Genomic DNA, 24,674 nt, shown 5'->3' with positions numbered 1-24,674 from the left:
TGAAAATCAGTAGAAATGGTACCAATGCACTTGAAACTCTAGGATGTGTGGTGAACCTAGCAACAGGCCATTTAGTTCTCTTTCAAATTCTGGAGTATCTGGGAGCTAAGTTCGACACATTGGTGGAGAGAGTGTTTCTCATAGAGAGAGACTTGAAATTGCAGAGTCAGATTAGGCTTTTGCTAGAGCTTTCGGCGCCCATGGTCTGGGAATATTTACAGGTCCTGGGTTCTATTGCAGCAACATTGGAATTAATGCATTGGGTGTTCGTGCATATGTGGCCTCTGCAGGGGGTTTTTCTCTCCCGCTGGAAACTGTTATTGGAAGAGTTTCATCTTCCTCTTCCGGTAGAGGGGGAAGCCAAGAACAATTTTTCGTGGTGGCTTACTCGCACCAGTCTCAAGCATGGTGCAGAATTGGAGGTTCCGAACTGGGTAATAGTCACCACTGATGCAAACCTCTCTGGATAGCGGGCAGTGTGGCAAGATCAGTTGGCGCAGGGCCAGTGGTGGAAACAGGCCTCATTGTCTATCAATTGGTTAGAGATGAGAGCATTGCATTTCATGTTGCTTGCTGTCTGCCAAGGTTACGTGGCCATTCAGTACGGATCCTATCAGACAAAGTGACGACAGTGGCCTACATCAACTGTCAAGGTGGAACCAAGAATCAGGCAGTGGCTCAAGAGGCCTGGGAGTTGATTCTCTGGGCAGAGCAGCACTTGGAGCAGCTGACAGCATCTCACATCACCAGAGTGAACAATGTTCAGGCAGATTTTCTCAGCAGAGAAAGTTAGACCCCGGGGAATGGGAGCTGTTGGAGGCAGCAGTGTGTCTCATTCAAGGAAGATGGGAGAATCTCGACCAAAGAGAACACCAAGGTGTTGTAGCTTTACAGCCGCTGAACAGAACAGGGTATGGATGTAATCAGAGCTCTGGTGCTGTCATAAATTTGAGGGATTCTTCTTTGTCTTCCTTCCATGGCCTCTGGTGGACAAGGGAATACGGTGGCTAGAGAAACATCTGGGCAATGTGATCCTGGTAGCTTCAAAGTGGCCACATCGTCCATGCTTCCTAGATCTGATCAAAATGGCCATAGACAGGCCCCTGAGGTTCGGACATTGGTTGACTATTTTTCATCAGGGCCCAATATTTTTGAGTCAGACAACTCACTTCTGTCTCATGGCTTCACTTCTGAGAGGAGATGACTAAGATGGAAGGAATATTCCAAAACAGTTATTTACACCTTATTGCAGGTAGGGCGACCTTCTACATCTTTGATGTATGTGCAGAATATTTGGAGGATCTTTGAATCCTGGTCTGCTGTTGAGGGAATGCAGCCTCAGCCTGTTTGTTATGACCGTTGGTCGCAGATGGCTGTGACCACTCTTGCTCACCTCTTTCTTTACTACATTGACTCCGTTGGGTAGACTTGCGCCCTCCGCCAGCTATCGCTTGCCTACCTCTCCCAGGCCTCCCTGGACGGCACGGATGCTGAAGACCGCCATCTTGCCCTTGGAATCCCTTAGGTGCGCGTGCGCACGAGCCAGTATTAAGCACATCATGGGAACCTCGGGGGCGTCCCCTCCAGGATACTTAAGTCGGCTGGCCTTGCCTACTAATGACTTGGCAATGAGTTCCCTCGTTGCTGAATCCGCTTCGCTCACTACGGACTTCCCGTTCCTGTGGCTACCTCTTCAGCGTGAAACGCTCTTGGTACCCGCTCCGTGGGGGCCCTCTCCTCATCTCTGGCTATCTGCTCCTCGGAGAGTCTATCGCCTTAAGAACATAAGAACATAAGAAAATGCCATACTGGGTCAGACCAAGGGTCCATCAGGCCCAGTATCCTGTTTCCAACAGTGGCCAATCCAGGCCATAAGAACCTGGCAAGTACCCAAAAACTAAGTCTATTCCATGTTACCATTGCTAATGGCAGTGGCTATTCTCTAAGTGAACTTAATAGCAGGTAATGGACTTCTCCTCCAAGAACTTATCCAATCCTTTTTTAAACACCGCTATACTAACTGCACTAACCACATCCTCTGGCAACAAATTCCAGAGTTTAATTGTGCGTTGAGTAAAAAAGAACTTTCTCCGATTAGTTTTAAATGTGCCCCATGCTAACTTCATGGAGTGCCCCTTAGTCCTTCTACTATCCGAAAGAGTAAATAACCGATTCACATCTACCCGTTCTAGACCTCTCATAATTTTAAACATCTCTATCATATCCCCCCTCAGTCATCTCTTCTCCAAGCTGAAAAGTCTTTCCTCATAGGGGAGCTGTTCCATTCCCCTTATCATTTTGGTAGCCCTTCTCTGTACCTTCTCCATCGCAATTATATCTTTTTTGAGATGCGGCGACCAGAATTGTACACAGTATTCAAGGTGCGGTCTCACCATGGAGCGATACAGAGGCATTATGACATTTTCCGTTTTATTCACCATTCTCTTTCTAATAATTCCCAACATTCTATTTGCTTTTTTGACTCCCGCAGCACACTGAACCGACGATTTCAATGTTTTATCCACTATGACGCCTAGATCTCTTTCTTGGGTTGTAGCACCTAATATGGAACCCAACATTGTGTAATTATAGCATGGGTTATTTTTCCCTATATGCATCACCTTGCACTTATCCACATTAAGTTTCATCTGCCATTTGGATGCCCAATTTTCCAGTCTTACAAGGTCTTCCTGCAATTTATCACAAGCTGCTTGTGATTTAACTACTCTGAACAATTTTGTGTCATCTGCAAATTTGATTCTCACTCGTCGTATTTCTTTCCAGATCATTTATAAATATATTGAAAAGTAAGGGTCCCAATACAGATCCCTGAGGCACTCCACTGTCCACTCCCTTCCACTGAGAAAATTGTCCATTTAATCCTACTCTCTGATTCCTGTCTTTTAGCCTCAATTTCACATCACTTCCCCAAGATTTTCCACCGAATTACTCTCAGCGAAAATCGCATACTTCACTTACAAAAATAATTATCCACCCTTCTGAAAGCCAAGGCTGTAGAGCTGGTGCCACAGCTTCAGCAGGGCAGAGGATTCTATTCCCGTTATTTCCTCATTCCAAAGAAAACCGGAGGCCAACACCCCATCCTAGATCTCAGAAATCTCAACAAATTCTTAAAAAAAGAAAAGTTCAGGATGGTCTCTCTAGGCACCATGCTTCCACTTCTTCAAAAAGGAGATTGGCTTTTGTTCTCTGGATCTTTAAGATGCTTATGCTCACATTCCAATATTTCCTCCTCATCGCAAGTACCTGCACTTCACAGTAGGCCAGCAACATTTCCAGTACAGAGTGCTGCCATTCGGCCTTGCTTCTGCTCCCAGAGTGTTCACCAAAAGTCTAGCAGTAGTAGCAGGACACTTGCACAAACAAGGTGTTCATGTTTTCCCATATCTAGACGACTGGCTCATCAGAAGTCAATCTCAGCAAGGAGCTGTAACTTCCCTAAATCACACAATTGCTGTACTTCACAAAATGGGGTTTCTAATCAATTATCAAAAATCCCACCTTATTCCTTCTCATCTACTCAAATTCATAGGAGCAGAATTGAACACCATCCTTGCAAAGGCCTTTCTACCCGAGGATCGAGCAGAAACACTTTCCCTGTTGGCGAACTCGATTCACTCAAAGAAACAAGCAACAGTGCATCAGTTTCTCACCTTACTAGGCCACATGGCTTCCACAGTTCATGTCACTCCTATGGCAAGACTTGCCATGAGAGTAACCCAATGGACATTACGAACACAATGGATCCAAGCCATTCAACCACTGCATTCCCCTATTCACGTAAACCACCAGCTCCATTCTTCCCTACTATGGTGGGTGAACAAGGACAATTTGCGCAAGGGCCTACCCTTCCAACAACCAGTCCGACAGATAACATTAACTACAGATGCATCTACCTTGGGTTGGGGAGCTCACATAAACAATCTCCAAACTCAAGGAACTTGGACAAAACTCGAAGCAACAATTCAGATAAACTTCCTGGAACTTCGAGCTATGCGTTATGCACTTCATGCGTTCAAGGACTGCCTCTCACACAAGACTGTTCTCATCCAAACAGACAACACAGTAGCCATGTGGTACATCAACAAACAGGGAGGTATGGGATCTTATCTCCTCTGCCAAGAAGCTGCACAGATTTGGGCCTGGGCCCTGAACCACTCAGTGTTCCTCCAGGCCACTTATCTGGCAGGCATTCAAAATATAGTGGCAGATCGACTAAGTCGTCAGTTCCAACCACACGAATGGTCTCTGGATCCCTCAGTAGCGACCAAAATATTTCAACATTGGGGACAACCAACAATAGACCTCTTTGCATCACATCTGAATCACAAAGTGGACATCTTCTGTTCTCTACACAAACAGAAGAACCAACCAGCCAAGGATGCCTTTGCTCGCCCTTGGAACTCAGGCCTACTATACGCGTATCCACCAGTACCGCTCATAACAAAAACTCTAGTGAAATTACAACAGGACAAGGGAACCATGATACTCATAGCCCCGTCTTGGCCTCGACAAGTATGGTTTCCCACACTTCTAGACCTCTCAGACAGGGATCCTATTCACCTGGGAGTAGCTCCCACACTCATAACTCAGGATCAGGGTTGGTTGTGCCATTCCAACCTTCAATCCCTATCCTTGACAGCATGGATGTTGAAAGCCTGATTTTACAACCACTCAATCTTTCTACCAATATATCTCAAGTGCTTCTAGCTTCACGCAAACCTTCCACACGAAAGAATTACTCTTCCAAATGGAAAAGATTTGCTATGTGGTGCAGACAAAAGAATATAGACCCTTTCACCTGCCCCACAACCTCTCTGTTAGACTACTTATACCATCTATCAGACTCTGGTCTTCAGACTTCATCTGTAAGAGTCCATTTGAGGGCCATCTCAGCTTACCAGAACAAAATTGGAGATGCACCAATCTCTACACAATCTCTTGTCAGCAGGTTTATGAGAGGTTTAACTCACCTTAAACCACCAATTCGGCCTCCAGTCACTGCATGGGACCTGAATCTGGTTTTAACAGGACTAATGCATTCTCCTTTCGAACCCATAGATTTCTGTGATCTTAAATTTCTCACATGGAAGACTATCTTCCTCATAGCTATTACATCAGCTAGAAGAGTTAATGAGTTACAAGCACTTGTCACATACGAACCTTATACAAAGTTTCTACACGACAGAGTGGTTCTTCGTACACATCCAAAGTTCCTCCCTAAGGTAGTTACAGAGTTCCACTTGAACCAATCCATAGTTTTACCCACATTCTTTCCAAGGCCTCATTCTCACCAAGGTGTGCGGGCTTTACACACCTTAGTAAACGTGCATTGTCCTTTTATTTAAACCGCACTGTAGCCCACAGGAAATCCAATCAACTGTTTGTTTCCTATGATCCAAACAAACTAGGGAAAGCAGTGGGTAAACATACTCTATCCAATTGGCTAGCAGATTGCATACAGTTTTGCTATGAAAAAGCAGGTCTTCCTCTCCAAGGACGAGTAAAGGCACATTCAGTAAGAGCAATGTCAACCTCAGTAGGACACTATCGTTCGGTGCCAATCCTTGACATATGTAAAGCAGCAACATGGAGTTCTCTTCACACATTTGCAGCTCATTACTGTTTGGACAAAGAAGGACGACATGATTCATCCTATGGACAATCTGTCTTAAAGAGCTTGTTTCCAGTTTAATCCCAACTCCTTCTACATCCAACCTGCTGTGATCTTCGGCTGACTCATTTTCAACAACAATACATCACTGTTGCTTCACTACAAAATGACTCAGCCTCTAGCTTGCTAATCACCCATATGTGAGGACTAGCATCCTGCTTGTCCTGGGATAAAGCAAAATTGCTTACCTTGTAATAGGTGTTATCCCAGGACAGCAGGATGTAGTCCTCACAGAACCCACCCGCCACCCCGCGGAGTTCGGTCTCAAACCTTTTATTATTTTGTTTTTGCTAAAGCTTATTGCTACATACTAGACTAGAGTGAGACCCTTGTGGCAGAGAATATCATGGCATGCCGGGCATGCTCAGTAGCCTCAGGCTGCCAGTCAAAAGTTTCTAGAAACTTTGACAGAAGTTTTTCCCACAATAGGGCTTCGTCAGTGACGTCACCCATATGTGAGGACTACATCCTGCTCTCCTGGGGTAACACCTATTACAAGGTAAGCAATTTTGCTGTACTAAAGAGGTTAGGGCTGTTCAGCTTGGAGAAGAGACGGCTGAGGGGAGATATGATAGAGGTGTTTAAAATCATGAGAGGTCTAGAACGGGTAGATGCGAATTGTTTATTTACTCTTTCGGATAATAGAAAGACTAGGGGGCACTCCATGAAGTTAGCATGTGGCACATTTAAAACTAATTGGAGAAAGTGTTATGAATGTGGACCCTTGTTTCGCGGTAATAGCTACCGTCGAAGGGTGAGGCCTTGCGAACCGAGGACTCTTGCTAGAAGACTTCACCCTGGAAGCACGCGACCCCCCCAGGAGAAGCCCGTAGGGGTCCGGCCGCTGGGACTTAGGCGATTCCTCTGAGTACTGTAAGGGGTCTGGATGCAGGCGCCTCCTGCAGGTCGTGGGTTCCAGATGGCTGGCGCCTCCAGCAGGTCGTGACAGTCTTGAGGATGGAATCAAAGAGAAGTCCAAGTCCGGTCCAAAGTTCAAGATACCCGTGGGGTCCGAATCCAGTCCAGGGTTAAAGCAGGAGAAGGGTCCGAAGCCGTACCAGGGTCGAGACAGGAGAAGGGTCCAATTCCATACCGGGGTCAAGCCAAAGAAGAATCCAAAACCAAACCAGGGAATAACCAGGAGAAAACCACGAACATCAGTCCAAGTCAGCAGCCAAGAATGAGGCTTCCTGTACTTAAGGCAAGGACTGGATGCTCAGCCCTTGCCTTAAGTACAGGAAGCGGAAGGAGGAGCTGCAGAGGGAGCCATGACACTTCCTGTCATGGCCCCTTTAAGAATTTCCATACAGCCGCGCGCGCGGCCCTAAGAGGAACAGGGGGAGGAGTCAGCAAGCCGCGGAGCCATGCTGCCGGCTTGGCAATGGCGGCGGTGAAGATGAGAACAAGCAGGGAAACCTGCCCTGCCAATCCCCGACGTCAAGCCTGGCGATCCAGGTGAGTCCCTTGCTGCCCCGGGTCCTTTCCTCGTCGCGGCCGGCGGCCATGACACCCGGTCCCGGTCGCGGTCTGCCGCAACCGACATTTCTAACAGAAAGTTCTTTTTTACTCAATGCACAATTAAACTCTGGAATTTGTTGCCAGAGGATGTGGTTAGTGCAGTTAGTATAACTGTGTTTAAAAAAGGATTGGATAAGTTCTTGGAGGAGAAGTCCATTATCTGCTATTAATTAAGTTGACTTAGAAAATAGCCACTGCTATTACTAACAACGGTAACATGGAATAGACTTAGTTTTTGGGTACTTGCCAGGTTCTTGTGGCCTGGTTTGGTATCTGTTGGAAACAGGATGCTGGGTTTGATGGACCTTTGGTCTGACCCAGTATGGCATGTTCTTATGTTCTTACTTGAATGTACTAGCTGAAAGCAGAATTTAAATCAAATCAATTAATTAATAAAGCAAAGTAGCTTAGGTAACAGGTGTTCTCCGTAGATAGCCACACAATCCCTTCCACCTCCCCTTAGAATTGAAAGCTAGTTATAAAGACTGATGAGGCTTGTGCAGCTGGTGGCTGGGAGGGAAGGTCCATGCATGATCAGAAAAATTTTGGTTCTTTTGAGCTCTGAGAGAACTTTTTATCTTAGTGTCATTGGATGACATTGACATCACCCACTTGTGTGGCTGCTTTATCCTGCTGTCTAAAGAGAACTTTGCTTTATTGTCTTGGATCTGGTCACAGATATTATAGGGCACAGACTGTGTAAGCGCAAAATCTATGGGTACTTTTTACCTGCATACCCACATTCTTTCCCTTTGAAAATTATCCCAAGAAAAGTACCTGCACATTTACACCTACTAATTTGCGCAGGTGGTTTTTCTGAGAAAATTCATGAGCACATTTTTGGATTTCCAAAAGTAATGCACGTTAAGGGCAGACCCCTGCCCAGCTCTGTCCCAGGAATGCCTCTTTTCAGTGCAGGTAAAGTTTCACATGTAATGGTACTATGATCTTAAAGTTTGCCCACACACAAGGAAGCAATTTTTAAAAACCCTTTTCCACTGGTAAAGAATAACTTTACTCACAGAAATGGCTTTGAAATTTAAGTTTTGTATGGATTTCTGAGAGGGCATAAAGTATAAGACTCATTCTTAAGACTACTGTTAGAATCTTTTGGAGAAGATTAATAGTTTAGCAATATTCTATGTAAGATCAGTGATAAGTGACCAGCTTTTGTTAGTACATGCATTTTTCTTTCAGGTGTCTGGGATTATATTCAGGAGCTGAGAGATGGTCTCTATGACTTTGAGACTAGAATCCAGAAAACAAAAACAAATATAGAAACAATAGGTCAAATTATGCAAGTGAGTATTTTAGTATGTGAATGTCATTGTTCATTTGTGTGGATACTCTGGGCCCTTCCTGTTTCCCTACACACCCATTTTGTGTGTCTATAGAAAGAGTAAAATATTTAGTTTTGCTGAAAAATATTTTTAAGGAAAAAAGTGACACCATTTAAAAAACAAAAAGAGACCTATGAGAGAAGCAACTAAAGTAGCTACTTTAAAAATAATTGTTTTGTAGTGCATGCAGGTTCCTTTATCACATGGCTAAGTGGGGCCAGACATATGCTCTCTGGGTCCTGGAAGCAAGGATAAAAGTGAATGTGAAGTCAGGGATCCACTCTTCATTCTACAGAAAGCATAAGATAGCATAGGATCAGGGGAACCCTTCTCTGTAAATACATGGCCTGGGTCTTCCTCCATGGACCCCAGAGCAGAAAGTAAACATGACCAAATTTTACAAAAATATTGGTTCTGTGATCTTTTTGAAGTTTTCTACGCGCCTATTAAATAATAAAAAACACACATTGTTTGTGCAGATTTGTTGATAGGGTGCTGCCCATTGCCCTGTATACATGGTTGAGGTGTGTCTTTGAGCAAGAGCTGTAGTTTTGCAGACAGTGTTTTAATATGATCCAGGGCCTAAAAAAGAAGCATTGGCTGTTTACAATAAATTCTTTAAAAATGGCCACTCATTTGGTGTACTCAGGTTCTTGTGGTATGTGAGCAATGCAGGCTAGGGATCCCCTACCCAGGACCCAGGAGGAGAGAGAGTGAGTGAGTAAAGGGCTGTGGATTACTTTCATGGGCTCTGTTAATAAAGAGTGTGTCAGTGCAATGTAAGGGATCTGCTCCCTGGGCACTGAGAAGACAGGAATTAGTGCAAGATTCCTTTTCCAGCAGCTGGAATGAGAGGATGAGGGTAGGGCCAATGATCCCCTTTCAGGCATCTGGAGGAGAGCACCGTCCTAGGGATCACATTCCCCTGGAGCAGGAGGCTATGGAATTTCATCCTGGAAGCAGAGAGAAAGTTGGGGGGCTTTATTTATTTAGTTATAAACATTTGATATTCCATCTTTTACCAAGAATAGCCTCAAAGTGAATTACAATAAATTTAATCAACAATATCATTTGAATCAGCTATAGAGTTAGAATCAAATTAAAGTTCCTGTTCATACCCCAGATCAGTCCAGACAAGTGGGTTTTGCATCCCTACCAGCAGACAGAGGCAGAGAATAAAAATTTTTCAGGCACTGCTACTTAACCGAGAGTGCCACCTGCAGTCCCTCAGTATTTCTTTGTCTCCAGCAGACGGTAGAGGTGCAAACCTGCAGCTGTACTTAGTTTAAAAGAAAAAGAGAAAGAAAGAGTTAGGAAAAGAGAAGAAGAAAGAAGTGAAGACTGCTGATCCAAGAGGTGTTAGGTTCTTCGTGGGCTATCCTTCTGGTTGAGCAGGGCGAGAGGGGGAGTTGGTAAACCCTAGCCAGGCTTGACCCTTGATTTCCAGGGGGAGGGAAAGCCAGGGATACTGGTTCCCTCTCTCCTCCTGAGGCCTTTTCACCTGCCCTGTCGACTAGACCAGCTGGGACCACCCAGAAGCAGGAAAGTATATCTTCCCTTTTTTAATCTGGGTTGCTCAGTGGCTGTCTTTTAAAAACAAAAAAAAAGTGTAGTGCAGGCCTTCTTTTGGAGCTCGGCTGAGCAGTGCAAGTAGGTGTGAGAAGAGACGTGCACATGGCTCTGCTTCAGTCCCCGGGGCCGGGACAGCACCAACAGCGATGTTGGAGTTTTTTCCTCCTCCTCAGGCTATTTTTGGCGCAGGCCGCGATGTGATTCATAACACCTCCCGCAGAGTGTGGGAAAGTTTGTAGGGTCTGCAGTGAGAGATGATCACACCTCAATAGGGCCTTACTATGCACTGGCTGTGCCTCCAGAGGTGAAGGGGCCTCAGCAGAGGCCTCAGCAGGTGGACTCTGCACGCAGTCTGCAGGCCCCATTCAGAAGGCACCAGGGAAGTTGAAGGAGACGGTGACTATTTTGTCTCCATGTGGCAGGAGGCCTGTGATAGGGAGTTCAGGGGCTCCCCTCCCCCACTTTCTCTAGTACAACATGGGTCTGGAGAGGATAGACAACAGGCAGGGCAGCCAGGAGAGGCCCTGGAAGATAAAGAACACAGTGACTCTGACAGGTTTTCCAGAGATCTTGTGTTATTGCTACATGAAGCTATCTCACTAAGAAAGAAGTAGCAGGTAAGTGGTCAGCCACCCAGAAGTCCTAGAGCTCAGCTAAGAAGCCTCGAACTGAGGCGCCCCCAGGTCAGGGAGCATTCTTTTTATTTTTTTTATTATTTTTTTTTTATAGATTTTCAATTGAAACAACTTACATTATGACATGCTACATGTAGAAACACCATGTTTCCCGACATTACCATAAACCTGAAGTGCCATCAATATTTCATGGTGAAGAAATTTTGTATGTATGTTAGCATGCATCAACATTTCAACTGGAAGTAACAATAGTTAACCCCGGAACAGATAAACAAGGTTATACTAAGTCTTATAACCCGGCTCCCTTCCCCTTCCCTCCCATCCTCCATGCCGACAGCCATCCTCAATGAAGTTACACAAGCAAGCTATTTATAGGTGTCCCTCATCATCCACCTCATCCCAGTGAAATCCTTCAAAACTGAATATATCCAAGAAAAGTCACCAGATTTCAAGAAGACTGAAAGGTTGGTCGGTCCATTGTGATGTAAAATCCTCTGTGCATACCATGGGCGATGCCACCAATTGGGAGCCCAGTACGATGGGTCGGAAGTCTTACTGGGTAAAAACATTATTACATATCCCATGTCCAGAAAACAGAGACCAATAAGTTAGAGAGAGAGCACTATCCTTGGAGGTCCGCTATTATGGAACACATTACCACTTGAACTAAAACTAATGAAAGAATTAAAACTCTTCAAAAAAGGCCTAAAAACTTGGCTTTTCAAAAAAGCATTTCACAATGAGAGCAGCTAAAGTCACCCAAAAAAGTAGAATTGACAATTTTATTATTTTTACCTATAATTAAATATTAAATTAAAACAGTACACACCTATATGATTATCCCAAAATCATATAAATAGTTACCCCAACCCAATTCTCATCTAGAGTTTATTATTGAACTATGTAACCGTATAATATTGGCACACTATGGATAACTTAGAAACCAAACCAAACCTATTTCGTGCCGAAATGTAAACCGTTGTGATGGTATATTACTAAACGACGGTATAAAAAAGTGTTAAATAAATAAATAATATTGATTTTGCTAACACTGAATATAAAAGTAGTACGGATGGGTGAATCAACCTCTACCTATTTGATGTATCCACATGTTGGATAATGGGCTCTAGGTGGTTAAAATACATTTTTCCAAATGTCTTGAAACAATTTAAATTTCCTTAGGGAAGTATTCCTGGCTGATGCATATTCTAGAGCTCTCAAGTTAATCATTTTGGTAAACCATAAATCAAGCTCGCCCTTTGGAGGTAAAGTAAGATGTGCGGTGTGGGTTCCCAAGTCAATGGGGTTGGGGATCCGAACAACCATAGATTAGGGTTTGCTGGTAGTGGGTGACCCAGAATCCGAGAACACTTGTGGGCAACCCCACCCCGAAAAGAAAGAACTGTCGGACATTCCCAAAAACAGTGTACATACGTGCCATCACTTGTTTTGCACTTTGCACGCTGCACTGTAGTAGTTAATTTGAATTGGTATGCTTTAGAGGGAGAGACATAGATACGCCAAATGAATATATAGTGGGATTCCCTTAAAAGCACATTGTCGGAAACCTCCTGGATCGTGATGAAAAGGTTTTTAAATTCCTCGAATGATAGTTGGAACAATGGCCATGTCGCCCAACTCTTATATATCCACTGGATGTGGTCCTGTGTTCCAGTCGCCGAGAGCACTGCATAATACAAAGTTATATTAGGTTTCTGGGTTAAGTGTGCCAAAAATAGCTCCCTGAGTCTGGTGGTGGATGTGTGCTCTGAAAAATACATTTTATTGCTGGATAAGTAGTGTTGGATTTGTAAAAATGCAAAGCGATCCATCATTGGTAAGCCAAATTGAGTTTGCAGGGATGGAAAATCATAAGGCCTTTGAGTGTTCAGGTCGTATAATTGATAGATGTATTTAAGACCTTGACAGTTCCAATTTTGAAATACCGAGCTCTGGAATCCCAGTAAGAAGTCTGGATTAGAGGCAATAGTGATTAGGGAGGTTAGACTATGTGGTGTGTTGAATGTTCTACTAAGGTGCAGCCACATCTTGCGGCATGTCTGTAGCAAGACATGGGATTTGAGATCCGTGTGTATCTTGAAGTATGCCACTTGTAAGAGGGGGTTCAACACTGGGACTTTATACCATTCTAATAAGCTCTGGTAGGGGACATAAATGGACATGGAGAGGAGCCAGTCTCTCACCAGTCTTAAGTTGCAAGCCATGTTATACCATAATAAATTTGGATAACCCAGCTCTCCCTTGGCTACCGGTTTGCAAAGAATATCCATAGACAATCTAGCTTGCTTCTTCCTCCATAAGAAGGTGCGTAATATTTTGGTAATACTCTTCGCATCCTGTCTGGTCAACCAAAGGGGAATCATTTGGAAGATATATTGCCATTTTGGAAGTATAATCATTTTGAAAATCTGTATTCTTCCCCCTACTTTTCCCGGAAATTCTCACCCGCAGAAATAAATTATGGCATAGGAGACAAGGAACTTCTAGCCATCAAAATGGCCTTCGAGGAATGGCGCCAGTGGTTGGAGGGAGTCCTACACCCAGTGATCGTTTATACGGATCACAAGAATCTAGAATGTCTATGTCGAGTAGGGATGTGAATCATTTTTGAACGATTAAAATTATCGTCAGATAATTTTAAAATCGTCCTAAATCGTCAGAGTGCACGATACAATACAAATGCCCCTGATTTATCGTCATAAATCATCCTAAATCGTTAAATAGGGCACGGGAATTATTTGGGGGAGGGCGGGAAAACCGGCACACCAAAACAACCCCTAAACCTACCCCGACCCTTTAAAACCAATTCCTTACCCTCCCCCACCCTCCCGAACCCCCCCAAAATGTTAAATTACCTGGTGGTCCAATGGGGGGGGGGGGGGGGTCCCGGCGCGATCTCCCGCTCTCGGGCCATCGGCACCATTTTGGCTGCCACTAATTAAAATGGCACCGATGGCCCGATAAAAAATAAAACCACCCGACCCTTTAAATCGACCCCCCTTAGCCTCCCCAACCCTCCCGACCCCCCCCAAAAACCTTTTAACATTACCTGGTGGTCCAGGGGGGCCTTCGGGGGACGATTTCCCATTCCCAGGCATCAGCTGCGCTAAAAAAAAATGGCGCCGATGCCCCTTTGCCCTTACCATGTGACAGGGTATCCGTGCCATTGGCCGGCCCCTGTCACATGGTAGGAGCACTGGATGGCCGGCGTGGCGCAGGCCTCCCTAAAAAAAAATTAGCAATGTGAATTGGAATCGGAAACGATTCCAATTCACATATCTTAACAATCAGATTTCCCCCCCCCCCCCCCCCCAGCCGAATCTGATCGTTAAGACGATCTGGCACACGATTCACATCTCTAATGTCGAGCCCAGCGTCTCAACCCCCGACAAGCTTGATGGTCCCTCTTTTTTATCCGCTTCAACTTCCTCCTTCACTACAGGCCAGCATCCAAGAACATCCGGGCGGATGCCCTTTCCCTTATGGCGGAGACGGAGGATACCCCTAATCCGCCACAATACATACTTTGCCCGGCCAAGGTGCTCCTCACGGCATCCGACATGGTTCCTATGGGGAAGACGGTAGTACCAGTTCGCCTCCGGAAGAAGGTACTATCTTGGGCCCATGACTCCCTGACCGCAGGTAACCCAGGGGTAGCTAGAACCCAGGAATTACTTTCCGAATTCTACTGGTGGCCCCAGTTTAAGAAGGACCTCTGGCTCTATGTCAGCTCCTGCCCAACCTGTGCTCAACAGAAGACTCCTACCAGACACCCTGGGGTCTTCTTCAGCCACTGCCTATCCCCACCGAGCCGTGGACTCACGTATCCACGGACTTCATTGTCAATCTGCCCTCTTCAGAAGGAAAGACGGTGATCTGGGTTACGATTGACAGGTTCTCCAAGATGGCCCACTTTGATCCCCTCGCTAAGTTGCCTACAGCACTCGAACTTGCGAACCTGTTTACCCACCACATCTTTCGCCTTCATGGACTTCCACGACACATCGCCTCAGATCGAGGCTCGCAATTCATGGCAAAATATTGGAGGGCGCTTTCTAAAAGGTTTAGGGTCCAGCTAGATTTCACGACTGCCTTTCACCCTCAAGCTAACGGCCAAGTGGAGCGCACCAACCGGACGTTGAAAAGTTCCTCCGGTCCTTCGTGGGAGATCTACAGAATGATTGGGTGGCCCTGCTTCCATGGGTGGAGTTCTCATACAACCACCATAAACACTCGGCCACCAGCAGTTCTCCTTTCTATATGGTGTATGGGAAATGTCTTCGACCTCCCGTGCCCTTGCCGTTGGCAGTATCATCTCCAGCCGCAACTCACGGCCCAACAGTTACGTAGTCTCTGGAACTCTACCCGACAGAAGCTGCAACACACTGCAATTATCCCGAAGAAGTATGCGGAACGCCTATGGTGTCCTGCCCCAGCTTTTCTCCCCGGGGATAAAGTATGGTTAAGTACGAAATATCTTTGCTTATGGCTTCCCTGCATGTGCCTTGCACCAAAGTATGTTGACCCTTTCCCTGTCATGGAACGGGTGGGGGCAGTCACTTACCACCTCCACCTCCCTCCTACGCTCAGGGTCCACAATGTCTTCCATGTTTCCCTGCTGAAACCATTGGTTCTGTCCATCTTCCATAGGAAGACCCCTGCACCGGCCATGCCTGAGGCACACAAGGGTCCCATCTACCAAGTCAAAGAGGTCTCAGATGTGCAATTCCTCCACAGACATTGGGAGTACCTCCTCTCTTGGCAGGGTTATGGTCCTGAGGAGAATTCCTGGGAGCCAGCCTCCAATATACTGGACAAGGATCTCCTCCATCAGTTCCATGTGGATCATCCTGCTAAGCCCAGACCCCCGGGAAGGGGACATAGGAGAGGGGGTACTGTTACAGTCCCGGGCCGTGCCCCGGTCCCTCCACCTACTTCGGGGCCAGCCCGGCCTCCACAAACTCCTCTTTGGCCGTCTAGGCCCAACCAAGCTCCTGCCACGGCTCTCCCTTCATGAGAGAGATGCTGCAGATCTGATGCGCTTGGCCCCGCCCCCTAGGCGTGCGCACGCGCAGGGGCTCGAACCTTTAAAGGGGCCAGCGTGGGAAGAGGGAAGACAGCCCCCAGATGACGTCAGATGCTGCAGGGTATTTAAACCCTGCAGCTTGGCCTAAACCTCACCTTGCAACAAGGTTCACTCTTTTGAGTCACTAGTTGCTGCTCTTCGGACTTCTCCTGCTTCTGTTTCTGGCTTCTGACCTTGGTTCGTCCACTGACTCCAGCTTCAGCTTTCGTCCCTGGCTTTGTCTTCGGCTTCTGACTTCTGGCTTCCGACCTAGGCTCGTCCACTGACTCCGGCTTCAGCTTGCTCAGACTCCGGCTCCAGACCTCTCGTCTTCCTCAGGTATCCTGTTCTTCACTCGCCTGGAGGTCTCGCCTAAGTCCCAGTGGCTCGGGTCCTCATGGGCTCCTCCCGGGGGGACCGCGGGCTTCCAAAGGTGAAGCTCATCAGACATCCTGGGCTCAGTCGCTTCGTTGGAATTTGTTGCCAGAGGATGTGGTTAGTGCAGTTGGTATAGCTGTGTTTTAAAAAGGATTGGATAAGTTCTTGGAGGAGAAGTCCATTACCTGCTATTAAGTTCACTTAGAGAATAGCCACTGCCATTAGCAATGGTAACATGGAATAGGCTTAGTTTTTGGGTACTTGCTAGGTTCTTATGGCCTGGATTGGCCACTGTTGGAAACAGGATGCTGGGCTTGATGGACTCTTGGTCTGACCCAGTATGGCATTTTCTTATGTTCTTATGTACCCCTTCAGGGCCTCTCTTCTGGTCCTTGGTCACAGAGGATCTCACCTAAGTTCAAGAGGCCCGGATCCCTACTGGCTCTTCCTGGGGGGACCTCGGGCTTCCAGTGGTGAAGCCTTCCCAGGACAACCTCTTCAGCGCCACCACCTGGCTGCGATGTCCACAGTGCATCACCATCCGTCTCAGCTGGTCCAAGGGTCCACACTCCTAACAGTATAATATCCTTATTCAGGTTTTTGTGGAGTGCCCGTGTGTAGGAAATTATTTCCCTTCTGAGGACAGCTTTGGCTGTCTCCCAGAATAGCTGGGGGATGCTGGTATGCTGTTTGTTGGTTAATGAGAAATCATTCCATTTTTCATGGAGAAAAGTTTGGAATTTTACATCTTGTTTGAGGTGAGTAGGGAATCTCCAAACCCGGGGCCCCTCTTCCTCAAATTTTGTACGCACTGCAAGGCTATTGGGGAGTGATCTGAGAGTACCTGTGCCTCAATTGTAGCCGTTACCATGGCAGAAAAATGGTTTTGAGATACTGGTATATAATCGATTTGAGATAGGAAGGCGTGTGCTCTGGAGACATGTGTATAGACCCTTTCAGCTGGGTGTGGGACCCGCCAAATATCTAGATGTCCTAATTGAGAACATAGGTACGCTATACCTTTCAACTTGTTACTATGTCCTCGTATGGTAGGGGGTCTGAGGTCAATGCTGTGGTCATGGACACAATTAAAATCCCCCATAAGGAGAAGGATCCCTTGTGTTTGGGCAAGGAGAATGTTGCAGAGATTTTCAAAAAAATTGTGTCTGTACTCGTTGGGAACATATAGGTTACAAATAGTAATTTTTACATTATTCCACATGGCAATGATAACAACATAGGGACCACCCTCATCGATAATTTGGTTAGTAATGCGGAAATTACTGTTCTTATGGACAGGGCCGGTGCAAGGGGATTAGGCGCCCTAGGCGAGCCTTCTCACTTGCGCCCCCCCCCATTGCCCCACCACCCCCTGGTCTTGGCCCCGATTCCTACTCATTCTCGATCACGCCCGCTGACTGTGTGGTTTTCTGGGTCGCGAGCAGGTTGGGCACTGCTTGCGGCCCACCAAATCTCCACTCCTCTTTGCCCTCACTTGCGGCCCCATATGGCTCGCACCCAGTGGTGCACCAAGGGTCTCCGGCGCCCAGGAGCCAATGCATTTGTATGCTTCTCCAGCATCCCCCCCGTAATCCTTCTTGTACTAATGCTTAAGGTCACAGAAAATCTGTGATGTCTCTAGACAGAAGAATTTTTTTTTGGGGGGGGGGGAGCCAAAATGACATTTCTTCATCACACCTACCTCTATAGCATGGATCCTGCTTTAAAACTGGTTATAAAAAAAAGTGTTAATAAAAAAGTCCAAAGGGTCTTCTGCGTAATTTTAAAAAGCTGGCCAGTTTCACACTTCTAGTATACTATAAAATTATTTTGATAGCCTCATTCAACTAATTCTATATGGCTATGAAAGTGAAGTCTAGAATATATAGGAAGGGACAGAATGTCAATACAAATCCTGCACCTCCAGTTCTGTAACTCTGTGCATCCACTGAAATTCCCCCAAACAATGGAGCTTGGATGTTTCTCTTACAGCTCATCATACTAAAAGATATTTTCAAATTCTGGTGTCACCTCACAGTAACAGCAGCACAAACACCTTCCACTGCCAGACACATTGTGAACTAACACAAAACCCCGCAAAAAAGACACTCAAAATCTATACTGCAATCCCATTGTAACATAACAGTAATAACACCAAGGACTCAAACAACAATAACCCTACCTGTGAATAAGCAAGGGTAAATATTACACTGGATCCTAGAATACCAATACACCACCTACTGAGGAAACAAAACAAACCCGATTGCTATAGATCCCTATACAGACACTACATGCTAGCAGAATCTCTCATCATGGTCACACACACAGAGCAGAGACAGACGTTCACCAAATACAGAATACAAAATAAAGGAGCACAAATTAGAAAAAACTGAAATTGAAACCCCAAGAAGCCAGACTGTGTATTAATAATGGAAAACCAGAACCACCATTCCTCATCAAACAATAAAATCAAGAAACATAAAGCATCAGTTATAATAGTAAAACCATACTAATAAAAGAATATTTTAAAACTACTGATAAATAGAATTTCTATTAATTAAAATCATATACATTTTTTACAATTTTCCAAACACCAATAAAATATTTCAAAACAGCACATATATCAAATAACACCCAATAATTAAAACTAATAAGGATTTTAAAAAGCCCCTGCTGTCCATGCATGGGAGCTCTTGATTTCCAGTCACCTTGATGTTGTCGAGGATTAGGAGGTTATAGGATTAGGAGGTTATCCTCTCTCCCTCACACATACTCACATGTCCATTCTCTCTCACACATACACTCTCACACATACACATTCATGCTCTTATACCCACCATAACATCTCGCTCTCACAGACACTGACACACTCTCAGGGTGTAAAACACTCTCTCCCAACACCCCCCCCCCCCACACACACACACACTCTTACTCCCATGGATTTTCTCATACACACTCATGCTCTCACTCTCACTGGCTCCCTCACATACACACAAATACACACACTCAGGCAAGCTTCCAATCATTCTCACACAAATACACACACATAGGCAAGCTCCCAGTCATTCTCACACTGACCCCCAGGCAGGCTCCCATTCATTTTCACACCACACCCTCCCCATCCCCCAGGCATGCACACATTCATTCTCACACACACAAACCCCCAGGCAGGCACCAATTCATTCACACACACATGCACCACACACAGGCAGGCACCTATTCTCACACATACAAACCTCAGGAAGACACCCATTCATTCTCATACACACATACACCCCCAGGCTGACTCCCATTCATACACATGCACACACTAAAGGCAGACCCCCTCTCTTTCTTTTGCCAGCAACCTCAGAGCCTCTCTCATTCCTCTGCTGCCACTGTCACTGCTGCTGCGTGGCTATTGGGGAGGTGCTGATTGTTGCTACTGGCACTGAAGCCCATTCTGCTGCCTCCTCTCTGCAGGCCCTGTGGGCTTCCACTTCCTCCATGCTGATCTCCTACATTGTGAGATCCGCATAGAGAGTGCTACTCTTGCACATTCCCAAAGATTACATGTGCCAATCAGTAAAAAGTAATTTATTATTTTTTACTTTGCTGAATGATCTTAGTTTTCTAATGAGTTGGTCACAGGATTTTTTTTCCACCTTTCTTATTTTTTTTGCCAATTCCTTTTATATTGTCTTTTTTTCTATTTCTTTTCTCGCCATCTGTCTTCTTCCCTCAAACACACAGTCAGGTTCTCATTCTCGCATGGTTTCTCTCTCTCTCTCTCACACACAGGCTCTCTCTCATACAATCATTCATACATACAGTCTCTCACTGGCACATGCTGTCTGACTCACACACCCAGGCTCTCTCTCACTCCCACATGCTGTCTTGCTCAAGCACAGGCTCTCACTGTAACATGCTCTCTCTTATACAATCATTCATACACACAGTCTCTCACTCCCACATGTTGTCTTGCTCAATCACAGGCTCACTGTCACATGCTGTCTCTCTCACACACACACAGGCTCTCACATGTTGTCTCTGCAAACATTCAGGTCCTCACTCCCACACACAGTCTCTCAACTCACTCTCACACACAATTTCTCAACTCATCTCATACACACACCCCCTCTACAGACCCTCAGCCTCTCTCTCACCTCTGGGCCTCCTCTTCATGGGTCGCCGCAGGATGGGCTCTGCAGCGGCCCTGGTCTTCTCGGGCCACCCGCGATGTGGGATTCGCGGCGGCCTGTAAGCGCTGCTCCTCTTCTGTACGTGGCTGATGCTCCTCCTCCTTCTGGTACTCTGCTAACGCTCCTCTTTCGGCACGCAGCTAATGCTCCTCCTCCTTCCTGCCCACGCGGCTCCGGCAACATTTTTCTTCCGGGTCCGCGGGGGCAGGAAGGAGGAGGAGTATTTGCAGGCTTAGATGCGACCTTTTTTTTCGGGCCGTGTTGACGTGAGGTCCACCACGGCCCTGCCGATCTTCGGCGGCCGTATGAGCCTTCTTGTCGGCCACCAGCGGCTCGGCACCCCCTAATGCTAGGTGCCCTAGGCGATCGTCTAGTTCGCCTAGTGCTTCCACTGGCCCTGCTTATGGATTAGTATAGCAACTCCCACTTTTTTCCCTTGTGCTGCAGAATAAATGCAAGTTCCCACCCATTCTCTGCATAGTTTGTCACTTTCTGCAGCATTAAGATGGGTTTCTTGCAAACATACTATATCAGCATGTATGTGTCGGAGATGGGAAAGTATTTTTTTCCTTTTAATGGGAGACCCTAAGCTGTTAACATTCCACGATATCACCTTATCCATGATCAATAATAGTACATTTTAAGGAGGGCCGAAGCCCTATGCACATCGGCCAATTAGAGAGCAGTGGGGCCCCAGCTCAGCCCCTCTGCTCCACTGCTTAATCCCAAATTTCGTACTTGAAATTACTTTGGTTTGGACCACTCGTAAGTTGTGAATCATACTTGGTGAATGGTTGGACATTGCATAACTCCCTTTATCTAGGCGGACTGGTATACGCCTATCCCGTTGGTAAGTTCCCTCCCTTACCCTCCCCCCTACCCAAACCCTTTCCCTTACCCTTTCCCTTTTCCTAGTATCATCCCACCACTGCGGTGGTATGGAGGTCTTGTGGCTATATGTGTACGGGTGTCTCACCCCCACTGTTGGGTTGTCTGTGATACTAAACGATCTCTTGTTCTGTCAGCAAGGTCTGATAATGTTAAGTCAGATTTGACTGCCTAGTTGATGAAGCTTCAGCAGCCAAACGTTCGAGCCCTTCACTCCTCCGGGGAAAATCTCTTGTCCGTGGCCCTCAAAATTGCCCATATGTCGCATTTCCAAAGTATGCGGTCCTCGAAGTCCTCCATGGATGACCGCGGTACCTGGCCCTGAGATAAGTAGGCCCTGCGCAGCTAGATAATAAGGGGCATTGCAGGTTGTCTCCAAGATGTTGCACAAGATGTGTTGTAGACTCAGAAGTGGGGTCTTTCCTCTTCGCAGTGCCGTGCTGAATGAACGTCCGTGTCGCCATGGGAGATGCTGTAGTCATGCACGTCTGATGTTTATGGGCAGAGCACTGAGAGATCTATGTTCAATCCTGCTAATCTCCTGTTAATCGCTCCGCCACCCCTTTAATGCTCTATAGAGCAGATAAATAAGGAAAATTTGCCAGAGTGAAGAATAGCAGTCTGTTGCAGGGCAGACTGGTGGCAATGCAGACTGTGGTCTTCCCCCGATTGTCGGTGGTAGAAACAGGTTCTTGCGTTGAAAGCCCCCATTGAGAAATGTGACATAAAAGAGCCCATCATCAAGAAATTCCCTTTAAGAGCAAATAACCCTGGTTCATTCGGTCCACTCCTACGAGCTAGAGTGTATGGTTTTCGTTTTCATTTAAAGTTCCATGGAGAGATCATTTAGGAGGCACTCTGTGTGCTGCTCATTGGGGCCTTAGTTGATTTTCTGGAGAAATTGCTGTGCTTTTTCTGGAGTGTCAAAAATATGGATTTTGTCGTTGCACCATACTTTTAATTTGGCAGGGTAAAGCAGCGAAATTCGCATCTGGCGGTTGAAGAGCTCTGTGCAGATAGGGGAGAAAGATTTCCTTAGCTCTGAGACACGTGTAATCTTGAAAAACTCGTATCTTTAAGCCGTTATAGGCCACTTCTTGCTGTTTCCGATATGATTGCCATAAATCCTGCTTATGGCGAAAATTCAAAATTTTAACAATTATAATACGGGGTCTGTTTTGTGAGTCTGTTTTTGCCCCTAGACGGTGAGCCCGCTCCACCACGAGCTTCCCTTGCAGCTCGGGGAGCCTGAATTACTCCGGCAGCCATTTTTCTAATAAAGAACAAAGTTCATTGTCTGCCACGATTTCAGGGAAACCCAGAAACCGAAAGTTCGCCCGGCAATTACGATTTTAAAGATTGTCTAGCTTGGACTCCAAGGTGGTAATTTTGAGCTCCTGCGCTGTGAATTTTGTGATGGAAGCAGTGGAATCATCTTCCAGTATGGCTATTCTGCTTTCTGCCTGGTCTAGACAGGAATAAATCTCCATGAGAGCTGAGCACACTTCAGTGAGTCGCTCTTCTTTACCCGCCAGCTTTTCGCCAAATTTTTCATCTAAAGCTGCTTTAACTGTTTCTTTAATGTCTGCTAGTGTGATTCCGGTATTCGAGCCTTCCCCCGAGGTGTCGGGTCCGGCCGCCATTTTGGGCTCAGAGCCACGTGGCTTTTCTTTGTCTTTCTTATTGCCTTTTGTGGCCATTCCAAGCGGCGATTTTTGCATATATTGTACTATTGACATATACTCTTACCGGGGCTGGTGGTCAGCGGTTCGATATTGGCTTATGAAGGTCAGATGGTAAACAATTGTGGGAGCAGACACCCGTAGCCTGAAGAGAAGCCTCCTTCCGGCTCACCACATCACGTGACCTCCCTCTCCAGGGGGCATTCTTTGCCTGCTGGGTCTGGGACACTTGGGAAGATTTGGAGGGAGATGCTCCTCAGGAGGATTCGCCAAATGACTCGGGTACTGCTCTGGGTGCTGATCCTGCTGCTGCTCCAGGGGCAGTGATCCTGATGTGAAGAATGTTCCTCTCATGGAAGGGAAAGACCCTAGGGTGGTGAGATTGTTAAGTGAAGAGGAGCTGCAGCTTCTCATTCCTCAGGTGCTGGAAGAAATGGGGCTCAAGGTCACACAGGAGGATTCAGACAACAAGGGTGTGAAACCGGTATTGGCCGGGCTGCATGGACCATCAAAGGCTTTCCCTTTGCCGAAGAAGTTGATTGACCAGGAATGGAATTTTCCTGAGGCAGGTCTAAAGATGGCCAGGGCTATGGCCAGGTTGTATCTCTTGCTGGAGGACACTTTGGAGGTTTGGAAGCTTCCAAAGGTGGATGTGGCAGTGTCAACTGTGATCAAGAAGATGACAATTCCCATGGCAGGGTCGGCAGCATTAAAGGATGTCTAGGACTGAAAGCTAGAGATCTTGTTAAAAAGTCTTGGGTCTGAGCCTTAGAGCTGCAGTCTGTGCTAGCCTGATGCAGAGAGCTTGTTTGTGCTGGATGCAGAAGGCGCAGAAGAAGACATTGGGGACCTCTGCTGATTCCAGCCATGAGGCTCAGTTAGGGGTGGGGGGGGGGGGGGTTTGCAAATGCCCTGAATGATATGGTTCAGATGTCAGCCAGGAATATGGTGTCCACAGTAGCTGCTCAAAGACTCCTGTGGTTCCGTAATTGGTTGGCGGATGTGTGGTCAAAAGCTTTGTAATCTCCCCTTCAAAGGAAAGCTGTTGTTCAGGGAGGATCTGATGAAGCTGATGAAGCATTTGGCAGAATCAAAAAGGAACAAATTGCCCAAAGATAAGAACGTGAGCAAGAAGACCTTTCCACTGCATGCTCACTTTCGGGAAATGAGATTTCGCTCCAACAGGAGTTCTTCTAGATCCACACAGAAGCAGGGTTCAGGAAGGCAGCAGTCCTTTCGAGGGAGACTAGCCAGAGATAGCTCTGGACAGGGTTCCGGAGGTACTAGGTCCATCCAATGAAGGCGGGCTGGTCCACTCCTCCCTGGAAGCTGTCAGAGGAAGATTGTCCTGTTTTTACAAGGAGTGGACCAGAATCACTTCCAATCAGTGGGTTCTGGAAGTGGGAAGGGACAGTTATGCCTTAGAATTTTTGTGCCCCATCAAGGAAGCCTCTGTGGTGTCCCGTTGAGCTTCCCCCGTCAAGCAGGTGGAAGTGCGGGACTTGTTACTAAGGCCTCAGTGCTTGGAAGTTATCGTCCCAGTTCCTCGGGGAGAACAAGGTCGAGGAAGATATTCGGTTTACTTCATGGTTCCCAAGAAGGAGGGATCCTTTTGGCCCTTTCTAGATCTGCAAAAGGTTAATATGTCCTTGTGGGTGCCGCACTTTCATATGGTCAACAAAGCACATGCGTTACCTCT

General features: G+C 46.4%; 1 protein-coding gene across 1 annotated transcript in view; it reads left to right on the top strand.

Moving 5' to 3' along the window:
- Positions 1-24,674, top strand: part of DNAH17 (dynein axonemal heavy chain 17) — a 1,486,981-nt gene that overhangs the window by 317,466 nt on the left and 1,144,841 nt on the right. Inside the window, exon 15 of the mRNA XM_029599137.1 lies at positions 8,411-8,514. Within this exon, the coding sequence (XP_029454997.1) occupies positions 8,411-8,514 (104 nt within the window). The remainder of the gene's footprint in view (positions 1-8,410; positions 8,515-24,674) is intronic.

Source organism: Rhinatrema bivittatum, chromosome 4, assembly GCF_901001135.1.
Source record: "Rhinatrema bivittatum chromosome 4, aRhiBiv1.1, whole genome shotgun sequence".
NCBI lineage: Eukaryota > Metazoa > Chordata > Amphibia > Gymnophiona > Rhinatrematidae > Rhinatrema > Rhinatrema bivittatum.
Note: the sequence above shows the minus strand (reverse complement) of the source record. Positions and strands in the feature narration are given on the sequence as shown.